This window comes from Dermacentor andersoni, chromosome 4 (genome assembly GCF_023375885.2).
Source record: "Dermacentor andersoni chromosome 4, qqDerAnde1_hic_scaffold, whole genome shotgun sequence".
Classification (NCBI taxonomy): Eukaryota; Metazoa; Arthropoda; class Arachnida; order Ixodida; family Ixodidae; genus Dermacentor; species Dermacentor andersoni.
In genome coordinates, this window is record NC_092817.1 from 173,137,404 (window position 1) to 173,165,254 (window position 27,851).

The 27,851-nt window shown below is 45.6% G+C and overlaps 1 protein-coding gene across 1 annotated transcript in view; it reads left to right on the forward strand.

The window, feature by feature from the left end:
* The window catches only part of LOC126530681 (uncharacterized), an 81,093-nt gene that overhangs the window by 35,123 nt on the left and 18,119 nt on the right, over positions 1 to 27,851 (forward strand). The window contains exon 7 of the mRNA XM_055070721.2: positions 10,455 to 10,512. Within this exon, the coding sequence (XP_054926696.2) occupies positions 10,455 to 10,512 (58 nt within the window). The remainder of the gene's footprint in view (positions 1 to 10,454; positions 10,513 to 27,851) is intronic.

Below are 27,851 nucleotides of genomic sequence, written 5' to 3' on the forward strand. Positions count from 1 at the left end.
AGCACACTTTATTTTCGTGCAAAAAAAATTGTTGATCTTGATTTGTTTCATCTTCTGTGAAATGAAGTTGAAGATGCTCATCTCGAGCTTGTCAAGACTGTTGAGGTGCTAAAGCTCTGTGCTTTCCATACTGCTGCATAATGACTCCATGAAAACCGGAAAGAAGGAATGTGGGTGTTCGAGGTAGCATGCGGGCTAGCCGAACAGCTCGACGGGGCTCAGCTGACTGCACACATGAGGCGTGCAAGAAGCACAAAAGAAAAAAAAAAAGTTACAGTGATGTTCCACTTCGTGAACACAGGTGATGCACAAGCTCATCGGTCACCGTGACGCTTCGCCTCCTTTCTCCTTCCCTCCTTCGCTCAACGCCACCTAGACTTTCCTCTAGGTGGCATTGCTTTGCCACGCACTTTACAGTAACTGGAAATAGCGTGCTCTTCCATACTTTTTCCCCGCGGGATTCTTTTCTCCACCTCCTGGTACCAGAAGACTTTGTGCACTTTGAGGTCTCCGGCATGCTGTCACGTTCAGTGTATTGAATATGCTGGTGAACGAGAATTCTATATACACGTGCGCCAGCCCTATACATTTACACGGGATTTCAAGGGAATTTTACAGCTGTTCAATATACACAATAATTCTTTATATGTGGGTTCAATATATCTGGGTTCGACCGTAGGCATCTGGGTTCGATGCGCGTTTTAATCTCTGGCAAATTTTCTTGATGGGATGCTTCTGGTACTAAGCGTGTCATTGTAGCTCAGCATGAGTCGATATCTCTGGTGTAGAATCACTTACCGTCATGGGGACCGCTCGTTTTTCCAACAGAAAGTGCACTGGAGTTAAAGGCTGCAGCTCGTTGGGGTTGGCCTCAAGGTACGTAATGGGGCCTGCTCTTTATGACGACCTCAACCTCGCTTAAAATCATCATGAGGCTTTCTGTGTCGAGGCTACTGTGCCCTAGAGATTGCTTCAAAGCACCGTTGATGGATCGAATAAGGCACTCCCACCATCTGCCCTACCAGGGAGCTCATTCTGCTATAAACTTCCAGTGTATGCACATTGTGGTGGCATATATTGCAAGGACAAGTGCCTTGAAGCTCTGCACACAATAACGGAATGTCTGGTCGTTGTCCGAGTACACCGTTGAAGGAAAACCTCGCCGCGCGACTAACCGATGAAAGGCATGCAACGTGGTTGCCGCATTCATATCTGATGTTATACCTGTGTCACACGGGCACATTTGGAAGGCCTTCCAGTCAACGGCCTTTGAAACGCGACAACTCTATCGACTCAAAGCAGTTGTCGCGCTGCTACACGGCACTTTTGAAAGGCCGTTGAGTGGTTCAGGCGTTTCTCGCAAAATTGTGTGGCGCTGCGGATCTTTATTTTCGTTTTCATGTCACAAAAAGTTAAACAACATTAAAACTGTAAAAACACTATAATTTCTTTTATGTTTGTTTTTACATTAAAAAAATTTGTTTATACATTGCCATACATATATGTTTAGTTTTTAAGTTGTTGAGTAGCGAAACTGCGGCAACGTTGCGCCTCTCGATGCGGCTGCCGTTTTGGTGTGTGTTCGCACATGTCAAGTGGCAAAAACACTTTATTGAATAATGAATAACACTCATATATAGTATTTTTAGAGCATTTGGTTTGATTTGTTCTTTCTAACCGTGAGTACGAGCACATTGTGAACGAGCGGGCATGTTCGCGCTGTTTCCGCTTCCGTTGCTCAAAGGCCATTGAGATTTCGATAGAGTTGTAGGGTGCTCCGTTGAGTCGATAGACTATTGACTCGGCGGCCTTCGAAACCGCCCGTGTAGCAGCTCGAACTTGACCCTTGAGTCAACTGACTATCGGTTGGAAGGCCTTCCAAACGCCCGTGTGACACGGGTATTAGCTTGAGGTGGATAGCACATGTTATGGTGGATGTAAATGTCAGAATGAAGGCCTTGACTGAATAGCCAGCTTCACGAACATAAGGGGGCTCACAGTAGTCGATGCCGACAACTGAAAACGCGCGTACCTGTTATCCGCTCGGGCGGTAATGGTGCCGCTGGGGCACACTCTGCAGTCAGCGGCCGTCTTCTGCATGGTGACTTGTGATAAGTCTTTATGGTCTTCCCTTTCGTCCCTTCACCACCCAGAATCTTTCCCGAAGCTCAGTCAGTGTTACCTTGAAGCCACCATCAAGAGTGCGATGAGTGGCTTGCATGAGCAGTGCGGTGAACTTGTGATTAGCAGGCAAGAGAATGGGATTCCTAATCCCAGTACTGGCATTGAGCAGGTCCAGTAGCTAGCCAACATAAAGTAGTCCATCTGCGCCCATGAATGGAGCCAGGCGAAGGACTGGTGATGTTGATGGCAATCTTACCTGGAGAGCTCGGACCTCTGTTGTGAAAGACTGTTCTTGCACAGTGCATAGCCAGTAACATTTGGCTGCTGTTGCACAAAGGGCGAGGAGGAGGAGTGGATTCTGTCGCTGCTAGCAAACACTGATGGAATGCTAGATGCACGCTTTGAAATTGTGTTCAGAAAGTCAGCCTTCGTAGTTTAGGGGTGGGTATGAAAACAATTGTGTTCTTCCTTGCCTTCTTCTCACACCTTGACCTGAATTCGCAAAAACAAAATGTCTTTTGCCTGGTGTGTTCTTGCTTCAGGAGTCGTGTGCTCAGGTGTCGTATCCTGGGTGCCCTCCTCGTTTTATTGCGATAGCAACTATATGGACACTCCAAGTGCATTTCTGCCGTCACGATAACATCATCGCAGCACGCCGTACAAGCGAGTGAAAGCTTGTGAGGGTCAGCTGACAATCGTGGCTCATTCTCGCGCGCGCGAGGGAGGAAGGCGTGGCGGAAGCGCACCGTCTTTTGCGCGCGAAGCACGGGGGCGGGGGTGAGGCCGAGGAAGAGTGGGGGGCGCGTTCTACTCCGGCGGCTGCTGCTTACGGCGCGACCGCGCGGGCGCCGTATCTTGAAAGCGATCTTGGCTGTGGACAAAGTGCGCACCCGCGCGGGCCTCATCTTCAAAGCGATCTGCGATGTAAACAAAGTACATGCGTCGAGTTCCAGTAGCTTCGTATGCGCTGTGCTTTCGACGTTTGGTTCGTGTTGAAACGAGAGACAACACGAAGGCCAATTCGCTCGCTGCTGCTTCCGCGCTGCCTTACTTCAGCATTTTGAGAGCGAATTTCCGCGGTCACCGAGCGCGATGTGTTCATGTTCACCTGTGCGCGCTTGACATCGTGATGGTTAATTTAGTTAGTAAGCGAATGTTTACAACATTACACGGCCGCTAAAACTACTATCCTTACTTCGTATAGCTGTCTACTAATTTACTATTGCAATCGATGCTTCGCCTTACGGGCGAAACTGCGACTTTTTTCTTTTGCCGGCACAAAATTGCCATATCCTTAAGCGAGCACCTCATCAGGATTGTGTTGAACACCACAGTATCCTGATTAGGTGGTACTCCCAGGCCTTCGAGCGCGCTTACGCGCTCTCAATATCTTGACAACGATGTAGTAGTTGATATCGGCAGTAAATAGAGTAAACTTTCGTTAATTAGATCCTGAGGGAACAATAAAATTGGTCGAACTATCCGGTGGGTCGAAATAAAGAGCAGAAAGAATGCCTAAACACGCCGTTAATTCACTCGAAAGCATTTGCCTTCAAGGCTAGCTTCGCCGCAATACAGTCGTGTTCTGCGGTGAAGCACACCAAACGGGGGAACGGGGCCATTGTTACGAGACATAGCAAGTATTACTTATTTACACACGCGCATGCGCCATCTCCGATCACAGTACGAGCACCGAGACGCTTAATAAGTTTACCGGCAGGTCCTCAGAAATTTAGAAAGACCCCTGCTCTTTCGTTGACTTTTCATCGTTTCATCTTACTGCCTTCCTTTTTGTTAGATTTCCCAAAACACAGATGTTGTTTCTCCGCTGCTCGGTGCACGGCGCGTGTGCGCGCGTATAAATAAGGAACGCGTATTGGGCATCGTTAGCGGTCTCATATACGGCACGCGCATGGCGGGCGAAACGAGGGCTCACATCGCCACAGCAACGTCAGAAACATCTCTGAATGGCTGCCAGTATGCTTATTAGGCCTCTAGGTGCCCATACTGTGACTGGAGAAGGTGCGTGCGCGCCTACATGTATTATGGCCCGTGACAGAGGCCCCTTTCCATTCTTGGTATGCTTCACCTCGTAACAAAGCCTATTGTGGCGAAGCTGACCAGTTCGAATTATCAGGCGAAGGCCAATTTTCAGATTGAAGTAACGGAAATTCGGGCCCATAGAAATGGCTGGGCACCGACCGGAACCTTCAGTCGGGATCGAATTAACCGAAAATCGAATTAACCGGAGTTGAATTAATGGTAGTTCACTGTACTTGAATCTTTCTATAAGTGGCAGCTTGTGGTTTTCGTGGGTCGTTGCACTGTAGTGATCCCAGAATTCGTGCCACTGACGTAAATCACCAGCATACATGGGCACCTGTAGCCTCGGGGACGCGACCGACTGCTAACGTGGTGCACCGACCTGGCCTTGCAACACAGCAGCCTGCCCGTTGCTACTCTGGCTGGTAGCTGCCTAGTGGCTGCCTGGTGGGTGGACTGTCTGCTTGTAGATTGGCCGCCGATGTTGGCAGACTGTTGGCGTTGCTCAAGGATGAGCTGGGCATCAAAAATTGTGTAGAGGATCTTCTCATTGTAGTCAGTAACACCCTCAAGTTCGTTCTCTGCAGCGTCGTCTTCAATAAAGTCGAGGATATCCTTATTGAGCTTGCGGAGCTCAGCTTGTGTGCATTTGAGAAAGTTGATGTGCCTGTTGACGTCATTTGCCTTGGAATCGGTGTTCTGCAGCAGAAGTTCTGTGAGGAGCGTAATATTTCGAGATACACTGGCCCTGACAATTCTACGCACCTTTAGAAGATGTCGGGTCACTGGGTAGTCCGTGGTTGAATGGGTAGTGCATCAGGCTGTTGTGCTGAGGAAGCAAGATACCAATCAATGATACCAATATCAATGATCACTACAATGCTGTCATACCTGAAACAGACACATTAGTGTAGGTACCAATTGTAATATATCCGATGAATTTTCTTTGAATATGTTCTATCGAGGCAGTGAGGTACTGCCGTTTTAGAGAATCTGAATTTTCCTTTCAATGGGTGTGATGCACAGCTTACCTGATGTGAGAAGTTGCTGGCTAGTTCACGCCGCAAACTACTTTCAAATGGTGTTGGATTGTGCCACGTGTGACATATAGACATTATAGCTTCTCAGTGTATATCTTGCTGGCATTGCTGTGTGCACAGGAGGACAGAAATATTTGGGGAGCTACTTTTGTGTTCGTGTTGCATTAGGAGAAAATAATATATCAATATATAGTTAAAAAAAACAAAAACAAGGCACTGCTCTTTCTATTAAGGGGGTCCTGAACCATACCTCAAGATTGGTGAACAAATTCATTCTGTGAATCGCATACACTGCTGTCAACATCTCATGGAAGTTTTGCACTTGTTCATGGGGCTCACAAGCAGAGTACGAAGTCACCTTTTTCTCAAATATTCTCTTTTCAATGGAAGCTGTCTCTTCACTTGTTTCAGGGCTGCCGGCTGCTGCCATATTCCATCGTAGCGGATTCCCATACACGGCTACTATTGGCCAACACTTCTTGATTGATGCTGGCTCTTTGGCAATAGCTGACCTCAATCAAGAAGTGTGAGCATACTATCGTCTGCTCATTCCTGGCCATGCTCGCCAATGTAGGAATGAGACTGTGGCCGTTCTGCTTATCAGTGTCGTAGTCTCAGGTTTTGCTAATTTCAGTTAGTCTGGAATACTCAACTAGCCTCGAGCTACGTGAAGCTTAAGCCCAGACTACACATATGCTATGCCTGCTATGCCCCTTGAGGAATCCGGTTAGCTTCTATACGGAACTCGTGCCAGTGCACGATCACTCCCGGTCGCTCCTGGCTAGAAGTTCTTTGTACTGAGTGCTACAAAGTAGGTGCAATCAGGATTTCCCTGCTATTCGTGCAGGACAAAGCCGGTCCACGCTATAAAGCAAGGCCCAGCTGGAGCATGTGATAGCTGTGTCTGCTGCACAGCGTAAATACTGTGGCCACTGTATGTAGGATGCAGCGACGAGACCTCTTGCTGTAATGCCGTAGGCAGGGCATCGCCACTCTACCTCCACCGGCGTTTCTCTGCTTCTTCGGAACAGGAAGTTGAGGGCGAATGGCAAATGTAAATATAGTGCTCGAAGTATCTACGTTCGTATTAGGTCGGTCTGAAAAATTTTGTTGGTAATATAGGTATTCCTGGGAGGTATCATACTCCTTTCAAGGCATTTTTGAGGCTTCAAAATGTGGTTCAGGGCTCCTTTAAGGTAAAAATAATTTCGCAGTTGCCGAGTCAGTATTAGCACAGATTTTTTTTCTTTTTCGTTTGTTTACTCTCAGGGCCATAGGGCGTTAAAGAGAGGAGTGGTAACAGAATAAATAACCTATTCTAATAGAGCAGCACAGTGTCAAAGACAGCAGATTATAACTCTTCTGGATCAGTGATGGAGACCATGAAAGTAGGAAGATGATTCCAGTGTTGGCTTGTTTCTGGAATAAAAGGTTCATTTGTAAAGAGTTCCCTAAAATAAATGAAGTAGTGACATCTTTTCTTGTCTGCCTTTTTTTCTTTTGAAACAACACCAGCAGCACCCTCTAGAGTGTGTGGAGAGAAGCTGCAGCTTTGTGTGCTGTCCCCTTAACTCTTACACTATCGCTCCCTAGATAACTCAAGCATCCACCCTCGCACAGCCCTACCCCTGAGTACTGTACCCCTTTTGTGTTTTTGGCAGACTCCCTCGTTCTCCAGAAACAACTTGTGCAAAAAAACAAACAAACAAAAAACAAAAGCAACATGTTGCCTAACTGTTGTGCTATCTATGGAGATGTAATCTAAACAATCAAAACATGGAAGGTAAATTCCTGACAGCAGTTGGAACAAATGTCTCAGTACTTTGTTGCTCTGTCTCAACAGAGCAACCATGACGAACCAGTGTGCCATGCCCGTGCACACTTCAACGGATAAAGGGTTCTAGGAACTGGGTATGAATTCTGAAGTAGAACAATGCAACAATAAAAAAAGTTTCTATATAGCATAATATGTCTGCTAAACTAAACCTCTAAAAAAACCCCCAAAAAACTAGTAGCTGAAGCTCAATGGGCCAGCAATGGCCACTCAGTGTAGCAGGTCCTTCGGCACTTTGTCAAATGAAAGAATTATGAACAGTTTGATTTCTGAACTGGTAAAGAAAGCGATGACAGTGAACCAGATTCAATGAGCATAATATGTGCACTGAATCAACATGAAAAAAAAAAAAAGTTACGACAGGGGTTGAGGAGCAATTGGGAAAATAAACCAGTAGTAAAAGGTTTAATTGTTCTCAAGTCCCTGTTGCGAGCCTGCTTTGCCAATGCCAATGAATTTTTCCTCCATTTTGTGCCTTTTCATGTTTGACACTTGTTTGACACCTGCTTCTTTGTTGTCGCTTGTTGGAATGTGGAGCTCTCTTTCCACCCCACTATTATTCCACATAATACTTAGCAATATCCTCCACTTTCGGTGAGGAGGTCACAGTGTACCTTGAAATCACTGCATTGAGCTGACCTATCCATGAAGCAGCTAGTAATGCAAAAGAAGTGTCACTGTCACGTGAATGCAGCTATCAGTGAAACAAGTGGGAGAGGAGGTGGAAGAGTCTTGCCAGAGCCATCACTACCATTGCTTGTGCACCTCTTTTCGTGGCTAGTCAGTCATCTTTGATGCCACACCTATGCAGCCACTGTGACCTGCACTTGATGAGCAGCCTTCTGTTCGACCATCAGGTGCCGCCTGAGTACCATGTTTGCTGCAACTGCAAAATGAGCTCCGCTGCAGCACTCCACATTTGTAGGGGTGTGTGAATGCTCGAAACTTTCGTATAACGAATAAAATATTGCCCTATTCAATTTGGTCTTCAAGTTGAATAGTCACTGTTTATAAATGTCATCATCATCATCAGCCTGGCTACGCCCACTGCAGGGCAAAGGCCTCTCCCATACTTCTCCAACTACCCTGATCATGTGCTAGTTGTGGCCATGTTGTCCCTGCAAACTTATTAATCTCTTCTGCCCACCTAACTTTCTGCCGCCCCCTGCTACACTTCCCTTCTCTTGGTACCTACAATGGCACCCAATAAGCAAGGGTCCGTTACCAGCAATGTCATTCAATCAGATGACAACCGACTGTGCTGCCTGTATGGCTGCTGTTATTCTTTTGCAAGCGGGCCTTCGCCCAGTAAATAATTACAATATTCATAGCCCTTTGTCACTTGCCTGGTTGCCTGTACCCATGTGGTGCCATTTCTGATCACTATTGTCAGTGCTAGTATTTATTTATTTATTTAACTATTAACATATTTAGGTCTGTGGCAGGCTGAAGGCCTCTACCAGTGATTCTTGATTACCCGTCTTCGCATCATCATACTCCATGCTATGCTTGCAAATTTTCTAATTTGGTCAGTCTACCCAGTCCTCTGGTGCCTTTGACTGACTGTTTTCTGTCCTTTGTGACATGATCTGTTAGTCAGACAGACCATTTGTTATATCTGCTTTACACATTACGTGACCTGCTCAACTCCCTAATCATTCCTCCTAATCTCAGTCAAAGGATCAGCTGTCTGTGTTTGCACTCTAATTTATACTGCCATAACCCTGTTTCCTGATGTTATGCCTATCATTTTTTGTTCCACTGCTCATTGCACGATCCGTAGTTTCTCCTCAAGCTTCTTTGTTATCCTTTTAAGGGAAACCCTTAGCTTGGGGGTTTCTGTCTGAATATATGGGAGTAGAGAAATTCATTTTCTTGGCAACCCCTCCACCACTTTTGATGAGATTTATTGCATTGTAATGCTTTAACTGCCAGCAAAAGATTCTGAAAAATCATTCCAGAAATGACTTTTTTTTCGTTGCTCATCTGGATAGCAAATGTTTTGCAGAACCAAATATATACGTGGGGGTAGTCAATTCATAACTTGTGTCTGAAAATACGAACTAGCTAGAACAATTTACATTGAACAGAAATGTCGGAGTTGATAGGGGTTCATATCTGTTGCAACCTCTCGATGCTAAGGCATATTTTAGAAAAAAGCATTTGCTGAGAAAAACTTTAAACTTTAATTTTCCAAAGAATGGCTTTGGAGGATTAGAATAGTCCTTTTGTATTATAGATCCCAAAACACGATACAGGGCAAGTTCCCATACCACCTTCCTTACACGAGAAGCATGTTACCTTTTAAACTTTATTGCCAGTGTTGCTTCGACCTTGCAACAGACAATGCACCACCTTGTTGGATGTTCTTTGACTGCTGTAGATGGGATAAAGTCCACGAAGTGCAGCGCCTTAAGACGGGTAAGGCTTGCTTCTGAAGAACATGCACACTTGGGGGGGCAGCAACATGTGATTGGCAGCAGCCATTTTTATAACCCCCTGCTGGAAGAACTGGAGTTCGTAGGTACCTTAGTGGCCAAAGAGAGAACTCGCCAGAATGTCAAAATGGGTTGGATAAACCCGAACCATTACCAGAGCTTAGAAAAGGTGCCCAAATACGTTGAGAGAGGTTCGTTCTTGGCACTTTCTTGCCAAAAAAATTGTAGCCGAGTAAGACTTGTCCATAGCACTAAAGGGTCAAAGAAAAATTTTATATTTAGGCACTGCAGGAAGCAGATATTTATTTAGGCTGCCAATTTTTAAAAAAAGTTATTGAAAATTGCGAAGTTTAAGAAAAATCAGTTGTCAAATTTACAACTCTAACTCGGCTGTGAAAAACTCATAATTCTCTAAACTGCACATAATAATATGCCTAAAGCAGACAAAATTGATGTATTATACACCACTATAAAATGTGCCACTCATTTGTGAATAGATATTTTTCAGCCCCCTCTTAGATGTCATAAAAATTTCACGTAGGCTGTAAATTTATATGTCAACTTTGTCCACATGAGGTGCTCGAACAAATGCAGTTTACAGAACTACGATATCTGTTTTTGGTGCAGAGTTATCAATTTGTAAAGCATTGTGCTTCAGTCTTTCTTAAGTTACCCATGTTGAGGAAATTAGGAAAAGATTCCATGGTTTAAATCGAAATTTTGCTTCCTAGAGTCACTAGAATTTATCTTTCAAATACAGCTAATTTCAATCGAACTAGTTGAACAGTTGTCTTATAAAGCATACCTGCATTTTGAGTGCAGTATTTGTGCAGGATTTAGCCCCAAGCTAAATGCTTAAGTTTCAGCCTTACACTTTACTACTAGCAGGAAGTATAGATTATATGCCTTCCTTTTCAAATATATGTTTGGAAATATATACCTTGCAGCATTCACACCTGGACACCACTCTTTCAGATTCCGACAATGCTGGAGCCAACCATGCTCAAGAAGCCAGCAGCAGCAGCAGTCAAGAGTGAGTGCTTTGTTGTTTTGTCACAAAGTTGCATGGCTCTATTGAAGTTAGGCATAGGTTTGTTCGTTCTTCAAGATGACACCTCAATCGTGAAGATCATTGAGTGAGAAGCTGCCAGACATCAGTCATCTGCCAGTCTTCTGAGTGCAGAAGGTTAATGTGTTGTGGTATTCTGCAAACTGTTCATTGTTGTCGCTTCGTGTGAGGCATTGGTTGCATCGTGGTTTTAGATAATGCCACATTTACATCATGCTAGCTTTCTGAGGCAGTGCTTAATTAAACACGAGACTGAAGTGAGGGGGGCAATGACTAGCAACTGTTGGTATTTGATGACGAGGTGCCACATTAAATATCAAGCTGTGAAACATTATTGCAGGAAATGGAATAACACAAAAGGTCAAGGCTGTTTCAGACACTAATATGGTTTGGTAGTGCAGTTTCTGTGTAAGCAGCGTAACAGAGAAGTGACCCATGACATGCCCCTCCCTGTTTCTTTATCAATGGCAAAGGCTTCACAGATCGCTCATGCATGTCATGCATGCATGTGTGTCATGATTGCATTTTAAACAATACAAAGGGGATAAACTGAAGACCGAGATGAGTTGATTGGTGAACAAGGATGGCCGCAACAAGGAGCCTATGCTGAGGCTTCCTTCAGCACCATTACCTCAGTGCCGTTCATGGCCATGGCTGTGAGTGGTGACGCTGGTTAACATTGACAGGGCTACTTCTTGTGCACGTACACAAATGCCCAAGAGAGTGGACGGGAGGATAATACAATAACGCTATGCGAGAAACTGAATACTTTTTCAAGGTTTCAATGTACAAATAAGTAAATGCACCATGACAGCACAACTGAGCACAGGAAAGTGTGTGAACACAAAATATGACCTATGCCTTTTGTTGTGAAGCGCTAGTTCAAACCAGTTTTGATAGCATTCTTAGTTTTTTACTCTTGTCCTCTGCTTTTCGATTTTTCTTTTGCATACTGGCGTATTCTCATTGATACGTAGTAGTGCAGCTTATTAGCCATAATCCTTTATATATATATATATATATATATATATATATATATATATATATATATATATATATATATATATATATATCATCATCATCATCATCAGCCTAGTTACGCCCACTGCAGGGCAAAGGCCTCTCCCATACTTCTCCAACTACCCCGGTCATGTACTAATTGTGGCCATGTTGTCCCTGCAAACGTCTTAATGTCATCTGCCCACCTAACTTTCTGCCGCCCCCTGCTACGCTTCCCTTCTCTTGGAATCCAGTCCGTAGCTCTTAGTGACCATCGGTTATCTTCCCTCCTCATTACATGTCCGGCCCATGCCCATTTTTTTTTCTTGATTTCAACTAAGATGTCGTTTACCCGCGTTTGTTGCCTCACCCAATCTGCTCTTTTCTTATCCCTTAACGTTACACCCATCATTCTTCTTTCCATAGCTCGTTGCGTCGTTCTCAATTTCAGCAGAACCCTTTTCGTAAGCCTCCAGGTTTCTGCCCCATATGTGAGTACTGGTAACACACAGCTGTTGTACACTTTCCTTTTGAGGGATAGTGGCAACCTACTGTTCATGATTTGAGAATGCCTGCCAAACGCACCCCAACCCATTCTTATTCTTCTGGTTATTTCAGTCTCATGATCCGGATCCGTGGTCACTACCTGCCCTAAGTAGATGTATTCCCTTACCACTTCCAGTGTTTCGCTACCTATCGTAAATTGTTGTTCTCTTCCGAGACTGTTAAACAGTACTTTAGTTTTCTGCAGATTAATTTTCAGACCCACCCTTCTGCTTTGCCTCTCCAGGTCAGTGAGCATGCATTGCAATTGGTCTCCTGAGTTACTAAGCAAGGCAATATCATCAGCGAATCGCAAGTTGCTAAGGTATTCTCCATCAACTTTTATCCCCAATTCTTCCCACTCCAGGCCTCTGAATACCTCCTGTAAACATGCTGTGAATAGCATTGGAGATATCGTATCTCCCTGTCTGACGCCTTTCTTTATAGGGATTTTGTTGCTTTCTTTGTGGAGGACTACGGTGGCTGTGGAGCCGCTATAGATATCTTCCAGTATATTTACATATGGCTCATCTACACCCTGATTCCGTAATGCCTCCATGACTGCTGAGGTTTCGACTGAATCAAACGCTTTCTCGTAATCAATGAAAGCTATATATAAGGGTTGGTTATATTCTGCACATTTCTCTATCACTTGATTGATAGTGTGAATATGGTCTATTGTTGAGTAGTCTTTACGGAATCCTGCCTGGTCCTTTGGTTGACAGAAGTCTAAGGTGTTCCTGATTCTATTTGCGATTACCTTAGTAAATACTTTGTAGGCAACGGACAGTAAGCTGATCGGTCTATAATTTTTCAACTCTTTGGCGTCCCCTTTCTTATGGATTAGGATTATGTTAGCGTTCTTCCAAGATTCCGGTACGCTCGAGGTTATGAGGCATTGCGTATACAGGGTGGCCAGTTTCTCTAGAACAATCTGACCACCATCCTTCAACAAATCTGCTGTTACCTGATCCTCCCCAGCTGCCTTCCCCCTTTGCATAGCTCCTAAGGCTTTCTTTACTTCTTCTGGCGTTACCTGTGGGATTTCGAATTTCTCTAGGCTATTCTCTCTTCCACTATCGTCGTGGGTGCCACTGGTACTGTATAAATCTCTATAGAACTCCTCAGCCACTTGAACTATCTCGTCCATATTAGTAACGATATTGCCGGCTTTGTCTCTTAACGCACACATCTGATTCTTGCCTATTCCTAGTTTCTTCTTCACTGTTTTTAGGCTTCCTCCGTTCCTGAGAGCCTGTTCAATTCTATCCATATTATAGTTCCTGATGTCCGCTGTCTTACGCTTGTTGATTAACTTAGAAAGTTCTGCCAGTTCTATTCTAGCTGTAGGATTAGAGGCTTTCATACATTGGCGTTTCTTGATCAGATCTTTCGTCTCCTGCGATAGCTTACTGGTTTCCTGTCTAACGGCGTTACCACCGACTTCTATTGCGCACTCCTTAATGATGCCCATGAGATTGTCGTTCATTGCTTCAACACTAAGGTCCTCTTCCTGAGTTAAAGCCGAATACCTGTTCTGTAGTTTGATCCGGAATTCCTCTAGTTTCCCTCTTACCGCTAACTCGTTGATTGGCGTCTTATGTGCCAGCTTCTTCCGCTTCCTCCTCAAGTCTAGGCTAATTCGAGTTCTTACCATCCTGTGGTCACTGCAGCGTACCTTGCCGAGCACGTCTACATCTTGAATGATGCCAGGGTTAGTGCAGAGTATGAAGTCGATTTCATTTCTAGTCTCACCATTCGGGCTCCTCCACGTCCACTTTCGGCTAACCCGCTTGCGGAAAAAGGTATTCATTATACGCATATTATTCTGTTCTGCAAACTCTACTAATAATTCTCCTCTGCTATTCCTAGAGCCTATGCCATATTCCCCCACTGACTTGTCTCCAGCCTGCTTCTTGCCTACCCTGGCATTGAAGTCGCCCATCAGTATAGTGTATTTTGTTTTGACTTTACCCATCGCCGATTCTACGTCTTCATAAAAGCTTTCGACTTCCTGGTCATCATGACTAGATGTAGGAGCGTAGACCTGTACAACCTTCATTTTGTACCTCTTATTAAGTTTCACAACAAGACATGCTACCCTCTCGTTAATGCTATAGAATTCCTGTATGTTACCAGCTATTTCCTTATTAATCAGGAATCCGACTCCTAGTTCTCGTCTCTCCGCTAAGCCCCGGTAACACAGTACATGCCCGCTTTTTAGCACTGTATATGCTTCTTTTGTCCTCCTAACCTCACTGAGCCCTATTATATCCCATTTACTACCCTCTAATTCCTCCAATAACACTGCTAGACTCGCCTCACTAGATAGCGTTCTAACGTTAAACGTTGCCAGGTTCAGATTCCAATGGCGGCCTGTCCGGAGCCAGGTATTCTTAGCACCCTCTGCAGCGTCACAGATCTGACCGCCGCCGTGGTCAGTTGTTTCGCGGCTGCTGGGGACTGAGGGCCGGGGTTCGATTGTTGTATTCATATAGGAGGTTGTGGCCAAGTACTGCTCCAGGGTGGCCAATCCTGCTCTGGTGAGAGAGTGCGTTACCGGTTCTGGTCACCGGGATCAGGCCGCACTCCAGGCCTGTTTGTGCAATTTTCTCAACACACGGTTTTTTTTTTTTGTATTTTCCGGTGGAGAATAGCGCGGCACCGGGATTTGAATCACGGTCCTCTTGCACTGGAGACGGATACTCTACCGTCCCCGTAGGAGTTAAATTAAAAATTAATTTATGGGGTTTTACGTGACAAAACCACTTTCTGATTATGCACGCCGTAGTGGAGGACTCCGAAAATTTCGACCACCTGGGGTTCTTTAACGTGCACCTAATTCTAAGTACACGGGTGTTTTCGCATTTCGCCCCCATCGAAATGCGGCCGCCGTGGTCGGGGTCCGATCCCGCGACCTCGTGCTCAGCAGTCTAACACCATAACCACTGAGCAACCACGGCGGGTCCCGCAGGAGTTGTACGCCTCATTTAACCTACAGTGGTGCCCTACTTGGTCAGTCAAGGTGGACCAATCTGAGCTCGGTTATACCGCATGGATGGCACTCGGCTAGAGAACCTGGTATTTATGACCTGCACATGTGGGTGTGAGGCCATACATATTTGAAGATATATATCTTTTTTCTTTTTTTTTTTTTTAGGAGGGTTCCCGTACAGTGATAAAATAAAGGAAAAGACATTAAAAGAAAGAAAAAAAAAAAAGAAAAAGGGGCGGAAAAAAAAAGGAACATAACAGGTGATTTGAACTCGTGACCCTTCGATGTTGCCCGGAAAGATAGCTCAGTCGGTTGGTTCGTCAGGCCCCAGGCTACTTTCAAGCGCCACAGCTCCTGCTCCGAGCCTCACACTTACGTGGAAAGAGACTCATGTTGTCCGCGATAGTCGGTGCGTAGCCATGATACGCACACGACAAACTGCCTTAAAATATTTAGACTTGAGGGAAAGCTTCGTTAGCAAACGATAGCACGGCAATCAGCACTGGAATATAATTATAACCCTAATACTAATTGTAAATATTCATCTCATCTATGGGATCTAATGCGCGCGCTGTTGCTTTGTCTCTGCGTGTAGTAGTTGAGAGAGCCAGTTTAAGGGCGGAGTAGTTGGAAGGCATACTTTCTAGGAAAAATGGCCGCTCAAGGAGAAGAGCGAACTCGAGCGGCTTTAGAGGCTAGGAAAACTGCCTTAAAATATTTAGACTTGAGGGAAAGCTTCGTTAACAAACTATAACACGGCAATCAGCGCTCGAATACGACGAGAGAAATTACTGAGACGTGGAAAATTGCCTTGAAAAAAAATCTGGTTTGCTAGACAAATGCTTGTATGTATTGAACCTCTTAAAAGATGAGGGGTGAAATATGCGCTCACCGAGAGGGCATCTTCAGCACGAGACATCCCCAAGGCACCTTACAGAGATGCGGAGAGCTTCGCGGCCGGAACGAAGCTCCCTCTCCGCCGGCCAAGAGGGGGAAACGCGCTTTCCGATCGCTCAAGGTTGCGCGGACAAAGCATAATTCTAGCGTCTAGGAAAAGCTTAACCAGGTGCGATGGCGGCACGCATAGCGTGGGAAGCTAGCCGCCAGAATAACTATACCAAGGACTGCTGCTGATGAGGGCGAAATACCTTCGTGTAATTATAATAACCCTAATAGGACTACTTTCGAAAAAAAAAAAAAAAAAAGGAAACGGCCCGGAGGGCTATACTACGAGAGCTATGACTGATAGTTTTCTATATATATATATATATATTCATCTCATCTATGGAATCGCATGCGCGCGCTATTTCTTTGTCTCTGCGTGCAGTACAGTTAAGAGAGCCAGTTTAAGGGCGGAGAAGAAGAAAGAAGAGAAAAGCAAAAAACTGCAGCGCCGTGGTTTTAAAGCGCACCCGTGGTAGAGAAACGGAATGCGATATAAGCGTGCGTAGCCATGATACGCACACGACAAACTGCCTTAAAATATTTAGACTTGAGGGAAAGCTTCGTTAGCAAACGATAGCACGGCAATCAGCACTCGAATATAATTATAACCCTAATACTAATTGTAAATATTCATCTCATCTATGGGATCCAATGCGCGCGCTGTTGCTTTGTCTCTGCGTGTAGTAGTTGAGAGAGCCAGTTTAAGGGCGGAGTAGTTGGAAGGCATACTTTATAGGAAAAATGGCCGCTCAAGGAGAAGAGCGAACTCGAGCGGCTTTAGAGGCTAGGAAAACTGCCTTAAAATATTTAGACTTGAGGGAAAGCTTCGTTAACAAACTATAACACGGCAATCAGCACTCGAATACGACGAGAGAAATTACTGAGACGTGGAAAATTGCCTTGAAAAAAAATCTGGTTTGCTAGACAAATGCTTGTATGTATTGAACCTCTTAAAAGATGAGGGGTGAAATATGCGCTCAACGAGAGGGCATCTTCAGCACGAGACATCCCCAAGGCACCTTACAGAGATGTGGAGAGCTTCGCGGCCGGAACGAAGCTCTCTCTCCGCCGGCCAAGAGGGGGAAACGCGCTTTCCGATCGCTCAAGGTTGCGCGGACAAAGCATAATTCTAGCGTCTAGGAAAAGCTTAACCAGGTGCGATGGCGGCACGCATAGCGTGGGAAGCTATCCGCCAGAATAACTATACCAAGGACTGCTGCTGATGAGGGCGAAATACCTTCGTGTAATTATAATAACCCTAATAGGACTACTTTCGAAAAAAAAAAAAAAAAAAAAAGGAAACGGCCCGGAGGGCTATACTACGAGAGCTATGACTGATAGTTTTCTATATATATATATATATATTCATCTCATCTATGGAATCGCATGCGCGCGCTATTTCTTTGTCTCTGCGTGCAGTACAGTTAAGAGAGCCAGTTTAAGGGCGGAGAAGAAGAAAGAAGAGAAAAGCAAAAAACTGCAGCGCCGTGGTTTTAAAGCGCACCCGTGGTAGAGAAACGGAATGCGATATAAGCGTGCGTAGCCATGATACGCACACGACAAACTGCCTTAAAATATTTAGACTTGAGGGAAAGCTTCGTTAGCAAACGATAGCACGGCAATCAGCACTCGAATATAATTATAACCCTAATACTAATTGTAAATATTCATCTCATCTATGGGATCCAATGCGCGCGCTGTTGCTTTGTCTCTGCGTGTAGTAGTTGAGAGAGCCAGTTTAAAGGCGGAGTAGTTGGAAGGCATACTTTATAGGAAAAATGGCCGCTCAAGGAGAAGAGCGAACTCGAGCGGCTTTAGAGGCTAGGAAAACTGCCTTAAAATATTTAGACTTGAGGGAAAGCTTCGTTAACAAACTATAACACGGCAATCAGCACTCGAATATGACGAGAGAAATTACTGAGACGTGGAAAATTGCCTTGAAAAAAAAATCTGGTTTGCTAGACAAATGCTTGTATGTATTGAACCTCTTAAAAGATGAGGGGTGAAATATGCGCTCACCGAGAGGGCATCTTCAGCACGAGACATCCCCAAGGCACCTTACAGAGATGTGGAGAGCTTCGCGGCTGGAACGAAGCTCTCTCTCCGCCGGCCAAGAGGGGGAAACGCGCTTTCCGATCGCTCAAGGTTGCGCGGACAAAGCATAATTCTAGCGTCTAGGAAAAGCTTAACCAGGTGCGATGGCGGCACGCATAGCGTGGGAAGCTAGCCGCCAGAATAACTATACCAAGGACTGCTGCTGATGAGGGCGAAATACCTTCGTGTAATTATAATAACCCTAATAGGACTACTTTCGAAAAAAAAAAAAAAAAAAAGGAAACTTCCCGGAGGGCTATACTACGAGAGCTATGACTGATAGTTTTCTATATATATATATATATATATTCATCTCATCTATGGAATCGCATGCGCGCGCTATTTCTTTGTCTCTGCGTGCAGTACAGTTAAGAGAGCCAGTTTAAGGGCGGAGAAGAAGAAAGAAGAGAAAAGCAAAAAACTGCAGCGCCGTGGTTTTAAAGCGCACCCGTGGTAGAGAAACGGAATGCGATATAAGCGTGCGTAGCCATGATACGCACACGACAAACTGCCTTAAAATATTTAGACTTGAGGGAAAGCTTCGTTAGCAAACGATAGCACGGCAATCAGCACTCGAATATAATTATAACCCTAATACTAATTGTAAATATTCATCTCATCTATGGGATCCAATGCGCGCGCTGTTGCTTTGTCTCTGCGTGTAGTAGTTGAGAGAGCCAGTTTAAGGGCGGAGTAGTTGGAAGGCATACTTTATAGGAAAAATGGCCGCTCAAGGAGAAGAGCGAACTCGAGCGGCTTTAGAGGCTAGGAAAACTGCCTTAAAATATTTAGACTTGAGGGAAAGCTTCGTTAACAAACTATAACACGGCAATCAGCACTCGAATACGACGAGAGAAATTACTGAGACGTGGAAAATTGCCTTGAAAAAAAATCTGGTTTTCTAGACAAATGCTTGTATGTATTGAACCTCTTAAAAGATGAGGGGTGAAATATGCGCTCACCGAGAGGGCATCTTCAGCACGAGACATCCCCAAGGCACCTTACAGAGATGTGGAGAGCTTCGCGGCCGGAACGAAGCTCTCTCTCCGCCGGCCAAGAGGGGGAAATGCGCTTTCCGATCGCTCAAGGTTGCGCGGACAAAGCATAATTCTAGCGTCTAGGAAAAGCTTAACCAGGTGCGATGGCGGCACGCATAGCGTGGGAAGCTAGCCGCCAGAATAACTATACCAAGGACTGCTGCTGATGAGGGCGAAATACCTTCGTGTAATTATATTAACCCTAATAGGACTACTTTCGAAAAAAAAAAAAAAAAAAGGACACGGCCCGGAGGGCTATACTACGAGAGCTATGACTGATAGTTTTCTATATATATATATATATATTCATCTCATCTATGGAATCGCATGCGCGCGCTATTTCTTTGTCTCTGCGTGCAGTACAGTTAAGAGAGCCAGTTTAAGGGCGGAGAAGAAGAAAGAAGAGAAAAGCAAAAAACTGCAGCGCCGTGGTTTTAAAGCGCACCCGTGGTAGAGAAACGGAATGCGACATAAGCGTGCGTAGCCATGATACGCACACGACAAACTGCCTTAAAATATTTAGACTTGAGGGAAAGCTTCGTTAGCAAACGATAGCACGGCAATCAGCACTCGAATATAATTATAACCCTAATACTAATTGTAAATATTCATCTCATCTATGGGATCCAATGCGCGCGCTGTTGCTTTGTCTCTGCGTGTAGTAGTTGAGAGAGCCAGTTTAAGGGCGGAGTAGTTGGAAGGCATACTTTATAGGAAAAATGGCCGCTCAAGGAGAAGAGCGAACTCGAGCGGCATTAGAGGCTAGGAAAACTGCCTTAAAATATTTAGACTTGAGGGAAAGCTTCGTTAACAAACTATAACACGGCAATCAGCACTCGAATACGACGAGAGAAATTACTGAGACGTGGAAAATTGCCTTGAAAAAAAGTCTGGTTTGCTAGACAAATGCTTGTATGTATTGAACCTCTTAAAAGATGAGGGGTGAAATATGCGCTCACCGAGAGGGCATCTTCAGCACGAGACATCCCCAAGGCACCTTACAGAGATGTGGAGAGCTTCGCGGCCGGAACGAAGCTCTCCTATATATATATATATATAGGTTAACACGACAACAGTACTTTTTGGAAGACAGTAAATACTCTTTCTGCATAGTCGTACATGCTAATAAAGAATGTTTTATTGATATTGTAATAAGGAAGAAACAGATGTACTTGATCGTGAACATACCAAAATGATACTCGTTTCAAACGTGATTAATTTTTAGTCACCGCATAGTTCTCAGAACCAATCTGTATCTAGCAAAATAAAGCAATAAAACAATCAAATAAACAAGGAATAAACGACACATCTGAAGTCACATGTAAATCCGTGCAAAAAGTCCGTTTTAATTGACGGTAACTATTCAGTGTGATTGAAGATCTGTGTGGTGCACGGCACTAGGATGCAGAGCTCTTTCTGAAGCGCCGGGGACCTAAAAACGTGTGGGCACTTTGCTGAGCTAAACTGCGATAGGCGAAAGTCTATCTATGACTGCCTCTGTTGCTGTTGTCTGAACTGTTCTGCTAACGGACGCCGCCGTGGCCGTGAGCATGGGATGCAATCACAGCCATATGGCTGCAAGGTTTGTCGCCGATGTGCGCGCACCCCCAAGCGCATGTCTGCACTCTCCCACGCGCCCACTCGCCCAGCGCTATGGCATGGCACCTCTTTGCTCCCCTCGCCGGTGATCACCGCTTTCCTGCGTCCACCATGGATTGCGCCCAGACACTCATGAGCCACTAAAGGCTTGTGCCTTAAAATGCAGTTCGAATGCTCGCAACGCCCGCCGGCTTCGTAGTTACAAGTACGGCGGAGCGGACAAATGGGCCCAGACTACCCCTGCTGCCACCGGACGCAAAGCGGCGGCAACTCGAGAGCTGTCGCGTATTGCGTGGTGCATTGGTGAACCGGCGCCGTTTGGCCACCTCTCCTATTCTACCACCGTGGCCTGGAGTGTCCATAAATTGCTGTCGCAATAGTATGATAAGAGTATCCGGCAACTGAAATATCCCGTGGCCCACAACTTTCTACAAAAGAAGTAACAAAATCGAACTTTCATCATGTGACAATTCTCTGCTCCACAACAATGTCTTTTTTTCTTTTGTGGGGCGGGGGCACCGAAATGAAAAAAATAGAAAGGGAAGCATGTTGGCCACAATCGAATGCATACTTTGGGCACCTGATGTAGCTACTGAAGGAATATCAAGGAAAATGTGAGATGCTTGACCCACAGAGAACCATATGCATACTGCTCAGTATTCTACACCGGCGAGACAAAAGACTCCGGAGAGGTTGCGATAACATCGAAGTGAAGGTGATGACCTCAGGCGACCGTATTGCAATCCTTCGAGTCCCCACAGTGATGATGGTGGCGAGCGACCATTGCTACTTTTTCTCGTCTGCTAACGAGAAAACGTCCAAAACTCTGCCAGGTCATAATCCACTCGGCCAGGGAAAAACGAATGCGCACCGAAGTGCGCCGTGCGGTGGTCGGGGCAACACGAGCAAAACGCATGCACTCTGGCTGCCTCTGGCAGCCCGCGGGTAGCAAGAACAAGAAAATTGAAGAGGCTGAATGTGTCTTCGCGAATGAAAGCCAAAGTAGAAAAAAATAAATAAATAAGAACATAGTTACCTTTGCTGGCTTTAGTGTCTTGGCATGGATGCTGTGACGCAGGTGCAAAAGTGTTAATATTCTTCTCTGTGACATGACGGCACAAATGAACCACCGTAACGCTTCGTCTCATCGGACCTCACTGCGTGCTTTGTCAACCTGTCTCATAGTATGTTAATTTGGCTTGTTTCATTTTATGATGTCTCATTGTATGTATTGTCTCCGATGTACGATGTACATCAAAATGCCTTGAAACTTTGTGCTCGGATGGGGCTACTTGCGTTAGTGACTCCAGGTGCATGGGCGTTGCCACGAAATCCAGTCCAAGTTAGCAATGTTCACGCTGGAATGTCTTTTTGAGCATGAAAAAGAGATTCTAGACCAAATCCAGAATGATTTCTGGCACCGGGGGTTGTTTTAGTCGGCGGTGCATGGCAGCATGAAAAAATTTCAGTTGGGGGGTCAAGCCCCATAATATCCCCCCTCTGGTTGCACCCCTGGATTTAACCTAGCAGTGCTAATGACTGGGACTTCTTGGACCGCACTGTCACATCTTTTTCACATGAGTGGTTAACAACTTGTGGAGGTTGTACCTGATGTCCTGCATTTGACCAGGTGACTGCTGCGTGATTGGGGTCGTTGCTACTACTCCAAACATCCGCGGTGCGTGTGGTGAGCTGCCTCGGCTGCGTGCTGCACCCCCCGAGTCATTCGATGCCCTGGCAGTGTTGTAATGTGCCAAGCGTCCAGCAGTCATTAATGCCAACGACCCAGTCCCTGTTTCAAGACAACCAAGTATTTCCGGGGAAGTAGTGCCTGCCATGAAGAATGTACCGTTTTCATTAATTGTGACAAAGTGCCGCGAGGTTCATTCTTCTGACGTACCCGAAGGTGCTGAAAGGAATGTGAATCTTTCGTGCACTTAGGCAAACACGACAGCATCTCCAGAAAGTACCATCAAGGGACAGACAACATCTGCACGGCCGATTCTGAGTGAAAACATTGTGGGGACTAAAGTATCGATTACGTTGGCCACGTTATAATCTGTCAGTAGGCATTCGTACGTGGATGTGCAAGAAAGTAACCATCCTTTGATATATGTTACACACTCATCTTATGCCAAACTTACCAGACGAGGTCTTCCATTTCACTTAGTTGGCCCAGGTACCACAAGAAAACAAGGTCCTGAGAACATCCAAGGTTCCATGGGCATCCAAGGCTCCAAGGGTGCCCCAGGTTCCTTAAACGTTTAAAATCCTTGTGGTGGATCACCTCTTATAGTTGGTCCAGGTACTACAGGCAAACAATCTCTTACGTGGGAACAAGGTTCTAATGGCTTCCAAGTCATACCATAAGAAGCTAACAAATACTGACACCAAGGACAACATATGTTGTCCCATGTTGTCTTTGGCGTCAGTGTTTGTTGGCTTCTTATGATATGATTAATAAAAGCGGGCCCCTCGGTTAACCCCCTTTCTTCTCGTTTACTGGCTTCCAAGGTCACATGGGTGTCCCAGCTCCCTTAGATCTTTGAAGTGCAAGAGCTGACCTATTTAACTTATAGTCAGGCCAGCTCCCACAAGCAAGCAAGCTCCCAAGTACAAGTGAAGTCTAATGGTAAAACAACGTCGCACTGCCCTGCCGAGTCTTTCAGGCATTTCAGGGCCTCCTGGTGTCCCATTTCAAGTCCCATAGACACACCGTGGCCTGTAAATAATTCTGTACATTTAAGCTTGTGGAGTCCCATAAAGAATTTAAACATCACAAGAGCTGGCTGTGTCTCATAAATGCCCAGTCGTTTGTAAGCGTTCCAAGTACTGCTAACGTCCCATGACCTGGAAATGACCCAGTACCTCTAAGCTTCTCGAGTTCTGTAAGTGTGTCAGGTTCCGAAAACATGTTCAGTTCTTTAAACGTCCCCTCTGTAAACCCAATACCTCTAGGTGTCCCAACTCTCGCGGACTTTTAGAAACCTGTGAGTATCCCGAGTTCCATAAATGTCCAGTCTTCACAAAGCTTCCTGACAACTGTGCGCATTCCAAGTGCCACAAACGGCTCCTGAGCAATCATGCAATACCTGTGTCTTGAGTCCTGTAAGTGTTCCAAGACCTGTAAACGTCACGAATACAACCTGACCTGTGAATTGACGGACATCTGTGAATGACTCAGGTCCTGTAGACAAAGTCACACAGATGTCCTGTTTGTATATACTTCGAGACTTGCAAACATACTGAGTCCCACAAGCTCTCTCTGGCCTTTAAGCGTGTTTAGTCGCGCAAACATTGAATGGCCTGTAAACAACCTTTGACCTGCAAGCATCTTGAATTTTGCAAATAACCTGTGGTCTGTAAATCACCTAGTACCTGTAAGTGCCTCTACTCCTGTAAGTGTTCCTATTCATGCAAATATTGTGTGCCATGGAACTACCCCGACACCCGAAAGCATTGCGAGTCCTGTAGGCGATTCAAGGCCTGTAAATATCCTGATGTGTACAGACTTCCAGAGTCTCACAACCATCCTATGATCTTACCAATTACCTGCAAGTGTCTTGAGTCCTGTAAGGGTTTGAAGTTCCGGAAACAGCATGAGTACTACAAGCTAGCCCGCAAATTGCCTGCAACATGCAAGACGATGAGCAAAACGTGAACAAGGTGAATGCAGGAGCCACTTGCATGTTGCACTGCAACATGCAAGTGACTCGAGTCTTATTTATAAGTGTCCTGAGTTCCGCAACAGCCCCATGGCCTGTAAACGACCCGAGACCTGCAAGCGTCTTGCATTCTACAGACATCCTGCGGCTTCAAGATGACCCGAGACGTGCAAGCACCTTGCGTTTCGCGAACGTCCTGTGTCTTCTCGATAACTCGAGATCAGCAAGCGTCTTTCGTTCTGCAAACGTCTTGTAGGCTGTAAACAAAATTAGATCTGAAAGCGTTCTGGTTGCAGTGGGTGTTGGGCAGCCATTTTACTAAGTGCCTGCTGCTGTGGGTGGCTGGTTGCTGCTACAAGTGTTACAGTCGTGGCTATCTCCGCTTGCTAGGAACAGAATGAATGGTGGGCGTGTTGGGAGGACATAATCTTTTTTTAGGTGATCCCTGCACACAATTTAATTGTTCACTGTAGCGTGGAACCGGCTGAACCTAGTAGGAAGAAATAGCTGCAGTTGCACTAGACCATGGCTCCACGCTTTAGTTCCCATTACATATCATGAAATCCACGAAGGGATGTAGGGGAAGGAAGGTCGGAGTTTCCACAGCCAGGGTATGGGTTGTTTCACGACAGCACCTTGAATGTGAAGAAAGCAGGTCGACGTCAAGGTCGTACATCTGACATTGTGATGTGTTGAGAACGAAGTCACAGTGGAGCACAACCTGGGATTGTTGCTGTGTTGATGTAGCAGGACAACCAGTGCCATCGCTGGTCTTCGTCCGTGGCTTCCTCTGCAACCTGCAGATTGCAGAGGAAACTGACTTCTGCATCAGTCTGACAGCTCGGAAGTGCTCAAAGGTAGCGAACCTTCTGGACTGCCAGTACATGTCAGCCATTAGCTGTGATGTGGAGCCTGCGGCAAAGCTTGGTATCTCAAGTGGACCTAACATGGAACCTCGGGGCGCACCATTAGATACTGTTTAGACAACAGAAGATTGATTGTTAACGATCACGAAGCAGGACCTATCGAGAAGATAACTGTGTAGCAGAGCTACAATATCGTTTCTAACACAATAGCGCGCAAGCTTCCTGTGTAGTAGGGGATGATTGATTACATGAAATACTTTGCTGAGGTCACAGTTGCAGAGGTCACACCATGCTTGTTAAATTAACAAACACGGTGTCACGCGCACACAAGCAAACATGAATGCATCTCACTTGATGACTGCGGAAAGTCGCTGTCGAAATGCTGGAGGGAGGAAAGCGAGCGAAATGACCTCCGTGCTGCGTCACGCATCAATGCAAACTAAGCCTTGAAAGCACTGTGCGCGACGGATTCTACGGTTTTATCGCCCTTGGACTTTAAACGGAACTTCAGGGCAACGGCAGAATTGCGCCTGGAGTGTCCATATAATTGCTATCGCAGTAAAACAAATGCTTTAGGACACTTCGGTCTTTGGGAGACAGTTAATTTCGATTCACTAGAAGCACGATTGAAGCAGGATTTATACTCTTTTTTGTAGTCTCAATGGATTTCCGGTCAACACCGTCACAAGGGTTGCTAAAACAGCAACCCGATGCATTAGCAGGCTGCGCCGCAAATGCACTGGGTATGTGCAGCTTTTCAGTGAACTGTTTTCATGCCAGCGCTTTAGTGAGCCGGGCCACAAATGCACTGGGTATGCACTGAGAACCTCGCCAAATTGTATCAAGTGTGCGGCAAGTGATGGAAAGATTCTCGGTGTTCACACGCACGGCGCGCAATGCATTTCGGAGGCCACACACAGGCTTCGCGGTGCCGGCGATTGGATGGCGCTGAGTGTTCTTAGGGATGCGTGAAAGAGGAATTCCGCTGCAGTAGGCGCCTCATATACAGGGTGTTTCAGCGAGCACTTTCAAAAATCTTTAAGAGCTGCCTGTGGCAGATATTACAATTCTAGTTTATGAGCCGGTCTACTCGAAGCGGCTGACAGTACTTGCACAAAAAATTGACATCCAAAATTGACTAATTAATCAAAAATTTACAAATTAAGTTTTTAACTAATTTCATTATGGCCCATATTGCAATTTACAAATTCTAGCTGTGGAGTTCGCAAGGCGGATCCACTTGGAACGAATTTTCAAGATGACACCAGTTTCGAGATATAAATTCCCAAACTTTGCGGAGAAATGTGTTGGCGTTCCAGTTAATTTCTTGACAAAACGTCGTTTCATGCACTGAAGCACACAAGTAACTGGAACGCCAATGTATTTCTCTGCAAAGTGCAGGAACTTATATCTCGAAACTGGTGTCGTCGTGAGAATTCGCTCCAAGTGGATCCGCCTTGCGAAGTCCACCGCTAGAATTCGTAAATTGCAATAATGGTCATAATTAGCTAAATTTAATTAGCGAATTCTCTTATTAGCCGATTTTGCATTTCAATTTTTTTCCAAAGTAGTGTCCGCCGCTTCGAGTAGACCGGCTTATAAACTAGAATTGAGCTATCTGCCACAGGCAACCTTCAAACATTTTCCAAAGTGTTCGCTGAAACATGCTGTATAAATCGTTTTGACAGTGGCAATTCGTCGTGCCGCTATATTGATTCAATGCTGAACGCATTACTGTCGACAGTCAGTGTAAGATGGGTTCTGTCGCAATTTTTTGTTCGTGCTCTCAGACAAATCAATAGTACTTAGTTGCCCATGGTGCCTCATACAATCACCACAAGACTTCTCGTGTGGCGAATGTCGCGCGGCTTGGCTTCTGGGAGGTGGCGAGATGTGCTCGGCCTCGGCGTGTCGGTGTGGCTGGCCCCGGTTGGGCTGGTCACGTGCGCTGAGCAAGCACGTACGCTGCCGGTGCGGTTGTGGGCTTAATTGTAAGATGGCCGAGTCTCTCGAAAGAGGGGCAGGTCACGGCTGGCCCCGAGCTGGAAGCGCTTTCGTGCTTCGCGGATCTCGGGTAGGTGAGGGGCCAACACAACACACTACCACAGGTTTTTTTATAGTGCTGGCTATCTTAGGGTTAAATTATGGTGTTTAACGTGCCAAAACCACGATCTTATTATGAGGCACGGCGTAGTGGGAAACTCCGGAAAATTTCGGCCTACTGGAGTTCTCTAACATGCACGTAAATTCTTAGTGCACATACGTGCTACTGGGAATGTGCTGCTATATTGGTTCACTGCTAGCGCATTGCCGTCTACAGTCAATGTGAGACGAGTTCTGCCGCAACTTTCTTTCATTTGCTCGGTACCGGATGTGTACTTTGAATTCTGCCGATGCTGCAACATACGAGGAGAAAGGGGCGGACGAGAGGAAAAAGAGGGGACTACTAACTACCGCTTATGGACCTCGAGTGCTATTGGCGCGCATGTGGTCACGTGACCAGCCATCCTCCAACCACGCGACTAGTGCTGTGGGACTAGTGCGTTGCACTGAAGGGGCA